Consider the following 12,677-nt stretch of genomic DNA (forward strand, 5'->3'; position numbering starts at 1 on the left):
TTTTAACATTTATTACTGCTTTTGTTGTAAATGGTAATTTGATATAACTTGATGCTTTAAAATCCTTTTCTGTTGTAAAGTTCAAATCATCTTTAAACATTCTATAACTTTTTGATATTTTATTTCTTTTTGTATTATAAAAATTTAAATCTAAAAATATAATTTCATTCAATGTTAAACCAGAACTCTCAAAATATCTTTCCTCAATATGACGTTTAAATTCATTAAATATTTTTTCTAACTTCGCTTTTTTTGTGTTTTTGAAATTATTTCTTCATAATGTGTTTGAATATTCTACTCCATTTTGTCTTCTGATTTTATAAAACTTACTTTTCCAGAAATATTAATTTTTGGATATTCAACATCTGTAACAAAGTCCATTATTTTTCCATTATATCAATAAATTCATTATAATCTTCTATTGTTCTACCTTTAAAAATCTAAATATAATGGCTGCCGGTTCAATTTTACTACGTAATGTTTCTAATATTTCAATTGTATCTTTTATTTCTAATGAATCGATATAATTTCTAATATTTTCCATATTAGGTTTATTTGAAATAGATTTAGTTTTTGAAGCTGGTTTTTTTACTTTTTGAGGTTTATCATCAAAATATTCTGTCCCTAAAATAATTTATTCAAATTTTGTTGGTGTTTCGAGATGTCTTTTATAATTACTTTTTGCTATAAATTCATTACAAACATTACATTTAATTTCATCTTTTTCATATTTTCTAATTGTTCTTTTCTTTCATTGGAATTTTCTGGTGTCTCAAAATCTATAACATTTATTGCATGATTTGCAGTTTTTTCATGTCGTGTTTTATGAGATTTATCAATGTATTTTTTACAATATGTACAATAATATTGATTTTCATTAACATCATTTTTCCTGTATGTTGTTCACTCTCTCCCATTTATTATGGGAAAAAATTTCTTGTGGCGATGAGTAATTAAAGAAAGCAAAAAAAATTCATTTTAATTAATTAAATATCTCACTACTTTTGTCTTTCTATGCGGAGCAATTAAACTGTCCAGATAAGTCATTTCGGATTCTTAATATTTAATTAATTTTATTTTCAATTTATTTTTCTATTTGATCAACAACTTCTAAATCATGATGACCGTCTTCATTTTTTCCATGATAGATTATTTTAAATCCTTCTAAATCTTTTAATTCCTCTGTACTCAATGAAATCCATTTATCAGGTAAAAATACTTTAAATTCTAGCGTTGTACTAACATTACAGCAACTTAAATTTGCTGATATTTTATCTTATTTATTTTATATTTAGTTTTTATCTTTTCTAATTTTAATATTTTTTGTTCAATTTCTTTTGTAACATCGACTAACTTTTTTATTAAAAATTGTTTTTTTGCTGGTGTTATTCTGTTATTTATTGCCGCTAAGAATGCTTTTCTATCTCCCATTTATTTAAAAAAAAATTTACTTGTGGTGATGAGTGTGTGTCGCCCTCTCGCCCTCTGGTATGAACCCCTGATATTCCAATGGGGCTCGCCGTCGCTATGGACACCAGGTGGCGTGTGTGCGTTAGTAGCCATCGCGTATCGACTTCCGCTCACTTCCGCGCTCGATTTCCTACTTTTAAATTGTAATAATGTCAGAGAATTACGGGTCATGGACTGTACCGAAGCTGAAACAAGAGTTAAGCCGACGAGGTGCGGTAACCTATGGGAGGAAAATCAACCTAATTGAAAGGTAATTTAAATGTCGATCATATTTCCATGCGGTTGATGGTGTTCAGTCGTTTAGTCTGCGCAAAAATGTTGCAATGATCATGGAATCAACAGTGATTTTTTGCCAAAATCATCGATGATTCTAGACCTATGCTCAAGTGAAATGAACGTGTTTTAATAGATCCAGAGATGAAAGCTAAACCTCAGTGGGTTGTGGGTCAGGGTATAGTACAAGTTTACCGTCACCAGCCCGGGCTGCGAGGATGGCTATGGCCGGTCCCACGCGTCCCGTCCCGCGATATCTTTCATTATTTTTCGGTTTTCATGTCCGGAAAATAAACATAATGCACATAAAAGTCATCGATAAAACGTTTTTTAAATCACTATTTGATATTATGATTGCCTTGAGAAGTTTAGATGGCAATGTTTATATCTTGAAATGTAGGGATTATTATCGGGATGTAGGACGCCTTGTCAGCTAACCATCGCAACAGCTGAGTTACCACTGGCGCCATCTATCGAACATGAATTGAAGCTGATGCCAAATTTTACTGCCAATGTATCCATAAATCATTGGACATGTCTGCTGCTGTGTCTAGTCTCTATTGAATTTTTATATGTTATTGGAATTATAGTCAGAACCCTGATCAACTTGAGGTGACGGTAAACTGAATACCTTACTTATATACCTTCTTACCACAACACAGTTGAGTTAAATACAAATCTGTATGACCATGGACGTATAGACGTCCATGCTTGGAGTAATCATTTCGATGTAACATTTCAACTCTGGGTCAACTTTCTGTTAGTTGATTGAATGATTTTTGACATTAGATGTTTATATTTCATGATTATTTCGTGTTCATTGCAGATTAGAAGCATACGGCCGTAACAACGATTTTAGGGGACCGGCCATAACATTACCACAAGAAACAGTTCCGGAATGGCCCACATGCGGTTTCAAACAGCTTACAAATGATCATAAGATTGTATTGCCAAAATTCAATATTGACACAGTAACTGCATATTTCACGTATAGAATGGCAATGGACAACCACTGTACCAAAGACATTAAAGCTATTGAGAAGGGTCAGCAGCTCATAGAATCGCAACGTGTTCAAGCCTGCAGTATTCTCATCAAAAGCGGAATTGTTTATCTGACTGGATTAGTTGGTGCTGCTATGAAAAAAAAGGTAGGCCAGTTTTATATTTCATCAAAATAACACAATATTCCCTCCTTTAAATCCACATAAATCTGCAATACAACTGTATTCTTAAAAGGTTGTAATGTAGCAAACATTGTTGATTAGTTTATTTTTATATTTCATTGCAGATCTCATACTCGTACCAGATATCATTGTCTCAAACAACTGGTGAATTCAGAAACAGCCATTGTGAGTGCCCTGCCGGTAAGGGTCCTAATGGGACCTGTAAGCATGTCGCGGCTGTACTTTTGATGTTTGCTAATTTTGTGTCATCAGATGGGCCTAACGCTCCCGAAATACTTAAATCGTGTACGGAAAATCTACAAACATTCCATAAGCCCAAGTCTGTTTATACTGGTAAGTTGTTTGGTTACATCGCCACCATTCAGCAAATTCGTACCCTATATATCTTATTTTTTATAAATTCTGATGTAATGGCAATGTTTTACATAATGTACTTGGTTTTCAATTTTTAGCTCGGCTGTGACCTTGTTTAAATTTACCCGTCACTTCTTAACAGGTTCCCCTGTCAAGGCTGGTGACTTACCTCTATCAAAATCAAAGAAACGCGAGGTATCAATGGAGGATCCAAGGCCTGTGAAATACCGGAAATCAGCTGGATACGAGGATTATGTCCGGGGAATTGTCCTTAATTACTGCTCTGTATCGTCTTTAGACCTACCCATCAAGTATAAGTACAAGAAAGCCGATATCAAAACAGCAGCAATTGACCATGATTATCTGAAAAAAACTTTGCTTGAATATTGGGTGGAAAACTCTATTAAGGTAAGTTTTTAATCAACGTGTCTGAGAGTGACCTATGTTATCCTTCCCTCTGTGCTTATAATTAATATTCCATTTTGCCTTTTCAGTTAAATGAAACACAGGCAATATTACTAGAAAGGAGTACTAGGAAGCAGGCAGAATCTAGTCAATGGTTTCAGGAAAGGCAGCTACGATTAACTGCATCTCGTTTCGGTGAAATTGTTTCGCTCACGAAAAGGCGCAATATCGACAAATTGTGTAAATCTCTTCACGATAATATTCCGTTGAGAAATGCTGCTGTTTGCCATGGAAAGACATTCGAAAGTAAGGCGATAGCGGCTTTTGAAGGTAAATTCTCCGTTAAAGTACAGCCTTGCGGACTTCATGTGAGGCCAGATATAGATTATCTAGGCGCGAGCCCAGATGGCCTTGTGTCTGAGGATGCCATTGTTGAAGTGAAATGTCCGTATCGCGGTAGAAATGAACTTATTGCTCCGGGGCCATACTTCAAGTTTCTTAGTGCAAAAGATAAGAAGCTGAAACGTTCGCATAATTACTATGATCAGATTCAAGGACAGTTGCATATTTGCAAACGGAAAATGTGCTATTTCGTTGTTTATACTCATAAGGACCTTTATGTAGAGAGGGTTTATCATGATCAAAAACACTGTGAACTATCTCTGCTTCCAAAATTAGAAATCTTTTATAGGAAGTACTATTCAAAGTATTTAACAATGCATGCGTTCTAAAACATCTAGATTATTCCTGGAGATATAGATCGGATATTTTCCGAAGATTCCATAGTTTTTGGCATTAATATCTTCATACAACTAAATTTGTAAATACATGTACATCCCAATTGTATGATATAGATTTCATGTCAATATCGGCTTACTATTTGTTGATACTTTTAAGTTTTAATATTTTTTATCATCTATTATCAATATTTTTTATCATATATAGTTATTTCAAACAGATATACTTGTCAGGTTGTGTAGTTATATGCATAATTACTGACGATGGTGGGTCAAAAGTTTGAAAATTAATGATTTACTCCTTTTCTGACCATATTTCATTACCATGATTATTTATTATTTCATTATGTGCTGCGCCTGACTATGGCATGAATGCTTTAGTCCCAAAACTCAAACTCTTCCATTTTACATAAAATATCTGTGTTATCATGCATTTTAAAAAGATTTTATGTAGCGTTGTTGTATTTTTGGTTTTTACCAGTTTTAAATCAATAAAAGGGTTTGTTACTGGAATGAAAATTAGTTTGTCCTTTGAATTGAAAACACTGCAAAAGAGTGGATTAAGTCAAAGTGAAATAGGTTATATTGCGCACAGATTTTGAATATCAACGACAGACAATTAATTACAGTCCAGGCCCATAATTGATATCTAAGAATTTGGGATTTACCTAAATAATCTATTAAGAGAAACAATGATGTTTCTTTAAAGCAGGGGTTTCGATGAATCTCAAAACAAAACTCAAAAATATATACTTTAGATATCAATTAACAGACATTAACAATAAGGTTAAGCAAATTCGTTCACAATAGCTGGTCTGAAATTGCTTATACTGAAACAAACATAAACTATCCTAGAACCCATATTGACTTTACTAAGCGGCAGGTCTTTTTTCAAAATAAGAAAAGTTTTTGACAATCCGATTACTCTTTCTACTTGGATGCGTTTACTGGCTACTCTACGATCATGAACTACTTGTTCAGGTTCAAGTTGACTCTTGCCCTTCAATAAAGTTGGGGTGTTCACCTTAATGTTCTTGGTAGCAAAAAGATCTTGTACCATTATACCTCTATCGGCCATGATGCTGTCATTCGAGCTGAAGTATTTTGAGGTGTTTGAACACAGCTGGGATCGTTCAATGATTTGTCGGTCACTTGTTGAACCCGCATAACTTTCACTTACATAACTAACGACCCCTCTCGGTGATATTCCAACCATAGTTTTAAGCGTGTTCTTATGTTTGTATGTGCTGAAAGTTGCAGTTTGAGATTTTACATTCGACGGCTTTTCAATTGGAATCTCTGTAGCATCTAAAATAACTCTGGTTGACGGAAAATGATGCTTAAAGCCACTGGGCATGAAACAGTCTATCTCTTCTCTCTCTGGCCATGTATTGATTTCACTTAATTGGAAATACATGAAGTTTACCCAGGTTAACACAATCCTAGAAACTACACTCTCTGATATGCCGAACAGAATACTCAGTTCTATATCTTCCTTGGCACGCCTTAATTTGATTAATGTCAAGAAAAATTGATTGACCGGTGTTAGTTTCTGACATTTGTAATTCAAATCGTACGCAGCAGGTCCTAGTACACTGAAAAACATCATCAAATGTTCATAGTCTTTAAAACTGGTGTAATATTTGATCGACCTAGGATCCACCATAAATCTCTCGATACAGAAAAATTGATCTGAAAGGAGGGAACACTGAATATTCTTATCCAAGTTAGTGTTTTTATTGGTTGGTTCCTCTATTATGTCCATTCTGTAATTGCTGGTATGTTGTAGGCCTATTTCAACTTCAGTGGCTATGTCATGGTGTACAGGTTCTTCCTCCAGTTTTAATCTTCGCCGACTGGCTCTACTTTCTCTCTCTGAATCTGAGGAAACTGGTGGTGTGAAGGCAAATATACGCGGAATGGCATTCTCTTTTAATTTTCTTCTAGAACCTGAAACACATAAAGAAAAAAACATATTTCTACTCAAAGATCAACAGCTGCCAGTCAAGTCAACAACCTTTAAATTAAAAAGATAAATCTACCACATAAATTATTAGGCCTATTGTTGTTATTATCATAATTGAGTTATATCATTATCCTGTTATCAACAAACTACTATGATGATATGAAAATAAGCGCCTGGCTTTTTAAAAAAAGTTCAAAACATCGACATTGCATAATATCGATAGGCCCAAGCTGAGGCCTAAACGAATCAGCCTGCCTTGGATCTTGACCGCTTATTTCACCTTAGTTGGAAAACTCAATAGGAAAGCCATATTTACCGGTAAGTGTCTGTTTATAGTCCGTTGGTAAAAAATGTCGATGGCATACGATAGCTGTATCCGATGGCTGCCATAATTTTGCAGATTTCTCGCTACTCTGTAGTCGTTTTATCGCAACAAGCCATTTCATTTTCAAATCTGTGTTCGTAGGGAACTTAAATCCGCCTACTCTTGACTTACAAAGGGGTACACAACAATAGCGAGGCATTATAATAGATTCAAGCGCTTTTCAAATCGTCAATTCGCTCGAACGCGGAGATGAATAAAATGTTGTTTACAATTCAAATTCAAATCACTAGGGCCACTAACACGCGCGCGCCATCTCGCGGCAGCGCTCAGCGCGGCGAGCCCCATTACTCATAAGTAGTTCCATTGCAAGATCGTTTCTCTCGGCTAACGTAGTCCGTTGATCACTTGGTCCGCTTCTACGAGTTAGGCCTTCAAGTTTTGGAATCTTTACACGTTGGACAGGCTTTGATCAGATGAAGCAGCTGAGTTCAAAGTATCGTAGAATTATTACCAGTCCAAAAGGTTCCCATCCAACGTCATAAGAGTTATTTCGGAAGATTCATTGTTTGATTGGGTAGGAGCGACATTGTTTGCGACTGCTGTAGCCTGGAATTTCTTCCGATTTTTAATTTGAATATTTGTCCTGGTTCGGCCAATTCTGCGCTGTAATTGTCGGATGTGAAGGGAGATTCTTCCATTTCAGCATCTGGTGTTAAACGGAGTATGCTGTCATCTAATGTCATGAGTTTGAAGACTTTTGAACGAACGTATCCATATGAATTCGAACGGAGTTTTGGATACCGGTATATCTTCTTTCTGTAGAATTATTTGTCTCTTGTCTTTCGTTTTTGTAATTTGGCTCCGATAGGGACCTGTTAAGCGTAGAAGTCGTTTCCTATCGACTTCGGACATTTTCTCTGCTATCCAAGTCACGGCAACATATGTGGAGATCTTGGTGTTTTACAGTAGAAATGAGGTCGATGCTGTGAAATAATGAGAGAAGACCTTTTCGTTTGATATGCAGAATACAACTGTTAATTTCCGACTCCGCAGACAACACATGCTCACGCTAATATGATGGGCGGGGATACTACATAGATCACCTATTTCTAATAATACAAACTGGCGTTCTCCTCAGACGCTCAACAATATCGGAGAAAGTATCGATTCATAGAATCGCATTGTTGATAATATTCACATAGAATCGCAGACGCACAAAAATAAAACGATCGTTTTCCACCGTATTATTGCAGATAATGTGTACATACGTATATATATGCCCTTTTCATTTCTTGTGCTCCTGTCAAAGTATGTCCCTAGATCCGCCTCTTATCTGTTGACGAATAAGTTGACGTTTTGAGACTAGCGCTTGAGCATACGGGTTGATGAAGTCAAGTAAGCGACGCGCGACTAGACACCAGTCAAACGCTCGATGCCAATATCAGAAACCAATCCATTCTATTACTCGCTTAGTTGGAGTTAAAACGTCCATTAACGTGTACATGAATCAAAGACTACTGGTTCTTATGTATCAATATCATGCATGCTACATGATAAAACAGTATAAAACACGTTAAAACAGTATAAAAGGGAGGGTTTTTAAATGAGATGGAGATTAGAGAGTGATGCGGAGAGCAGAAAAGAAAGGGAGGAGTGTGAATAATGAAGAGGCCGGATCTCTAGAAGGAAAGAGTTGTAGTTATTATCTTATGCTTAAGAACGATACCGGAGAAATCGTACAGTGACGATAAGGAAGGAATAGAAAAATAGAAAACAACTAGATCAACATTGGTGGATATGTCAGCTGACATAACATTTGGTGGAACATTTTAGCGACAAAACACTCATCCCCATGCAGAACGACTCCCAATTGAAGGTATACTTGAGCTACAATTATATAAAGATACGTGGAAGCTTACTTATTTGATGGAAGTCCATGAATTAGCCTTGGAATTCTACGCATAGTTTCCTAGAAAATTTAGACAATAAATTTTTAAAAAGTGCAGTTTGACGATCGGTTAAGATAAAGTGACACATTGCTGGCAAACAAGCATGGGCAGAATTCAAATTCGAACGCGACAATTCAAAGAAAATATAACAATCTGTTTTGAACGCAGGCTTTTACTGCGAGTATTGCCTCCTAAAAAAGGCTTAAATTTTGACATTGATCAACAACGACACGGATCATTCAAACCGACACGTGGTGAACCCCTTCACAGCGAGTTCTCACTGTTACTACTAGGTGGCGTACATCGTGAAAAATAATTTCAGCATCGCTCTCTTGACGTGAAATATAGTCCTTTTATTATAGAAATAAAAAAAACCGGTTCATATGTACATATACATAAGTGTGCAATATTACCACCATGGAATAGTGAAAAGACAGTCCTTGTTATCATCAAAGTTGTTTCGACTAAACTTGGTGCATCAGTTTACTTTGTATAAAGTAGCTGTTATGGATCCTTATATCAAGTATAAGTATCGACCTCTAGGTGGCGCATCACCAAAATTTCCTTGCGATCTTTGTACGCTACATAAGTAGTATTATGTATGGGATTCCTAAGAAGGGATTTCTGCGTAAAAAAGCACCCGATTCCTTGGCTGCTATTTCTGCGAAATACCAACCCAGTAATCGCGCGCTTTTTTTCCGCATGAACCCCTTCTTACGAATCCCATGTATAATACTACTTTCCGGCATAGATTTTTAAAAACGTCGGTTTCCCGCGCGCTATCATGTATGTAATATTATTTACGTTTTTACGCGCAAACCTATCCGATTGATCTCCGACTGTCCGGCGCGGATATTCTGAAAACGTGGTTTGCGCGCTTTTTTCCGCTTGAACCCTTTCTTACGAATCCCACATAATACTACTGCTTCCCGGCACATATTTTGAAAGCGTCGGCTTTCCGCGCGCTTTCCATATAATATCATTTGTCCTGCATATTTAATACTTACAATTTCCCCATTTTTTCGGTTGGTGGTTCTTTAAAATCTTCTTCATATCGAAAAGAATGCTTACCTTTCCGATAACGAAATCGACATTTTTGAATTAGTCTAGTTCTAGCATCCGCGATACAAAACGGATCCCAGTACTTAATCTATTCAATTACTGATCGTTCGTCAATCCCTCCCTCCGAAATCGGCGTGGTAATACGTACGTTCGTACGTATAGGTCTATGCGATAATCGCTTATCGTCTATCTTTATCTCCGAAATTGATGTTTGTGGAATTAGTACCCAGTTTCGCAAGGGCGGTGGGTTCTTTTTCTCGAAATTGGTCTATTCTCCTGTTCACCGTAAATCCTTCTCTCGTTTCTTCCCGCATTATGAAGTCTTACTTTCATGTGCACTGACTGTATCTACGCCGCGTTGATTTATCCAACAACCAATAGCGAAATAAAACCATCCTCACCGTTTCTTTATCGCGCACGCCGGTTGGTTCTATAACGCTTTGGGTGTCTGGTTTCTATTTTTTCCTTTTTCCTCCTTTTTTCGATATTATGACATAAAACCTATTACAACGAGTACGAGTGATTTGTTTTCGACACACATTTTTATTCAGATAGTTTTTCTCGCCAACAACCTACGTGTGAGTAAGATAGGATATATAGTTATTATATTCTTACACCGTTAAAACGTACAATATCATCGCATATTTAAAGGATATAATTTTCATTCCTGTGAAAACTAATAATTTCCCGTTATAACCTTGCGGTGTTTCGCAAGCCAAACCGGTGTTGATTAACCGTTGTTCCATCGGCGCTATTGTTGTCGTTTCGACGGAGTGAACGTCGAAAACAGCCGCATCGGTTGTTGCTTTTACCCGAACCGGCGCGTCCGGCTGCAGTATTTTCAATTTGATCGGTGGTCTCTCCATACCTCTTTTCGATGTTCCCGTGGACACAACGTCGAACCGCTTGTGTTTCCTCGCACGATGTTACATCATATATTGCCTGTTTAACACATTTAACGCAGTCTCAAATGTTTTGTGACTTTCTCAAAATGTATCAAAAATTTAACTAATTTTTAGTTCATAAGTCCTCAAATATTCATAAATGAACAGTTAAAAATTGTTGAAACATGTCGACTCTGCCGTAAAATCAACCTATTAACAGTCCGGAATTTGGGATTATATTGGGCTTTAGAGAACATAATGCCCCCGAGGTCTTCACATTTACAGAAAAGATTATGTAAGTGATTCACTCGCAGCGCGCGATAGGCGCACAATAGAAATCTGAGCAGCGCGTTCTTTGAGTGTCACCAATTAAGAGGACCGCTATTGTGAAAATTGACTGCGGGAGGAATATTCCTCCCAATGTCAATCGATGGAAACTTGACCATGGGGTCCGATATTCAAAGAATTGACTTTGGGAGGAATATTCCTCCCAAGGTCAAACGAAGAGAATTTGACCTTCAGGTCTGATATTCAAAGTATCGACGTCGGGAGGATTGTTCCTCCCTATGTCAAACCATGGACGTATAATCTAGTTTATACGTCCATGGTCAAACGAAGGAAAATGGACCTGGTCTGATATTCGAAATATTGTCATTTGTCAACTGAAGGAAAATGAACCCGAGTCTTAGATTCAAAGTATATTGATTTAGGGAGGAATTTTTCCTCCCACCACTAAACGCTATAACCTGAAATTTTAGAAAGATAGGTGTTTTGGGTGTAATTAGTTTTTTTAAAGCCATAAAGCCGGTAGATTTATGAATTTCGAGTGATACGATACACATTGTTCGAGGTAATGAGACGGTATGAGACATAGGCCTACATACAATTTAAGAAAACTAAATAGATTTTGTATTTTCCTTGTCTAACAGTAAGTTGCTATAACTTTGTTGACAATCAATTGTAATCAGATTGTAATCATGCCCTTCCCGATAAACATGTAGAGGGGATTCGTAATTAAAACACGTGCATAACATAGAAATTAAGTTTTGATTATACAGGGAATATATTAGGACTGCTTACAAATTTTCACAAGACTCCGATAAATCTAAATAACGGCACGAGTTTAGCTAATTTACGGGTTTAAAGGTTCATTTTCAGAGTCAATGGACGTAATTTGATAAATGCATTCTTTAAATGGAAATTCTATAGTAATCGATACAAATCATTTATATTAAGTGTTTTGTGTTAATTAAGAATGGTAATTCAAGGATTAAAGATCGTTATGAAGCTGATACATTTCATTCGTGTGGATTCTTCTCTCATTACTAGCGTTAATAGGAGATTCGCGTGTCACGCATGATATTCGAGTCGTATTTCTTTCATTTACGATCGCAAATTAGCCATTGTCCTAGTGAGCATTATTCTCATTTATATGTATAAGTGTATTCGGTATGAGGGTTTGTTTCTTTCTTCACTCCTGTATACACAATTCAGAAATAGGAGTTAATAAGGAGGTTTTACTCCTAACCGAACTCAGTTCCCATTCAGTTCAGTTCAAGTTTATATGCATGGAGATCTATGAAATAAGGGAAAATACAATCCAGCCTACTAGCCACTGAACGTTAGCACCCAGAAAACGTCAAGAATTTGCAGAGAGAAAACATTATGTTACAAAAATATCGGATAAAATTCATTCTAAACATGCGTTACTAGGCCCAGAACTCCAGATATCGGGATGTTATGTCTAAGGCAGATTTCTCCCTTTATGACACAACCATTTAATTACTCATGTGACCATTATGTTTAAACACCTCTCACAATCAAGCTTAAGCTAAAGTGGCCTGCGGTATGAATGCTTTAGTATTGATTCATATACGAAGCATTATAGTCTTTACATTGAAATTAGTTGATAGAATGCATCTTACTTTTTCTCGACTTAAAAATTATTATTTGATTGACATACTACGGATTCGGAAACTAGTTGATTAAAAGCACAAACGCATACAGTCGCTATCCTGGTAATTAAATCGACTTAAAAATCGATTGATTGTTATTGAAATGATGAAAG

The 12,677-nt window shown here is 36.2% G+C and overlaps 3 protein-coding genes across 13 annotated transcripts in view; 1 reads left to right on the top strand and 2 right to left on the bottom strand.

The window, feature by feature from the left end:
* LOC141915498 (uncharacterized) overlaps positions 1-12,677 on the bottom strand; it is a 473,311-nt gene that overhangs the window by 62,675 nt on the left and 397,959 nt on the right. For all 9 annotated transcript variants that reach the window (XM_074807054.1, XM_074807052.1, XM_074807059.1 and 6 more), the window contains one exon: positions 8,634-8,683. In XM_074807054.1, the coding sequence (XP_074663155.1) occupies positions 8,634-8,683 (50 nt within the window). The remainder of the gene's footprint in view (positions 1-8,633; positions 8,684-12,677) is intronic.
* Positions 1,534-5,243, top strand: LOC141915212 (uncharacterized). Of its 3 annotated transcripts, none has more exons than XM_074806662.1 (5): positions 1,534-1,720; positions 2,570-2,891; positions 3,032-3,260; positions 3,424-3,689; positions 3,776-5,243. In XM_074806662.1, exons 1-5 carry the CDS (start codon positions 1,620-1,622, stop codon positions 4,415-4,417), a joined length of 1,560 nt encoding a protein of 519 aa, XP_074662763.1. In that variant the 5' UTR covers positions 1,534-1,619; the 3' UTR covers positions 4,418-5,243. The 3 variants fall into 3 exon arrangements, with proteins under 3 accessions (XP_074662763.1, XP_074662766.1, XP_074662764.1); XM_074806665.1 differs by lacking the exon at positions 1,534-1,720 and adding an exon at positions 1,727-2,361; XM_074806663.1 differs by lacking the exon at positions 1,534-1,720 and adding an exon at positions 2,403-2,473.
* LOC141915213 (uncharacterized) lies at positions 5,091-6,985 on the bottom strand. Its single transcript, XM_074806666.1, has 2 exons — positions 6,706-6,985; positions 5,091-6,373 (listed from the first exon to the last, which is right to left on the bottom strand). The coding sequence occupies exons 1-2, from the start codon at positions 6,911-6,913 to the stop codon at positions 5,211-5,213; spliced, it is 1,371 nt and encodes a 456-aa protein (XP_074662767.1). The 5' UTR covers positions 6,914-6,985; the 3' UTR covers positions 5,091-5,210.

Source organism: Tubulanus polymorphus, chromosome 1, assembly GCF_964204645.1.
Source record: "Tubulanus polymorphus chromosome 1, tnTubPoly1.2, whole genome shotgun sequence".
NCBI lineage: Eukaryota > Metazoa > Nemertea > Palaeonemertea > Tubulaniformes > Tubulanidae > Tubulanus > Tubulanus polymorphus.

Coding starts and splice junctions, on each gene's coding strand:
- LOC141915213 (XM_074806666.1), bottom strand. CDS start 6,913: ATGCCTCGCTATTGTTGTGTACCCCTTTGTAAGTCAAGAGTAGGCGGA. Junction 6,374..6,705: donor CTATAAACAGACACTTACCG/GTAAATATGGCT, acceptor TATGTGTTTCAG/GTTCTAGAAGAAAATTAAAA.
- LOC141915212 (XM_074806662.1), top strand. CDS start 1,620: ATGTCAGAGAATTACGGGTCATGGACTGTACCGAAGCTGAAACAAGAG. Junction 1,721..2,569: donor AAAATCAACCTAATTGAAAG/GTAATTTAAATG, acceptor TGTTCATTGCAG/ATTAGAAGCATACGGCCGTA. Junction 3,261..3,423: donor GCCCAAGTCTGTTTATACTG/GTAAGTTGTTTG, acceptor ACTTCTTAACAG/GTTCCCCTGTCAAGGCTGGT.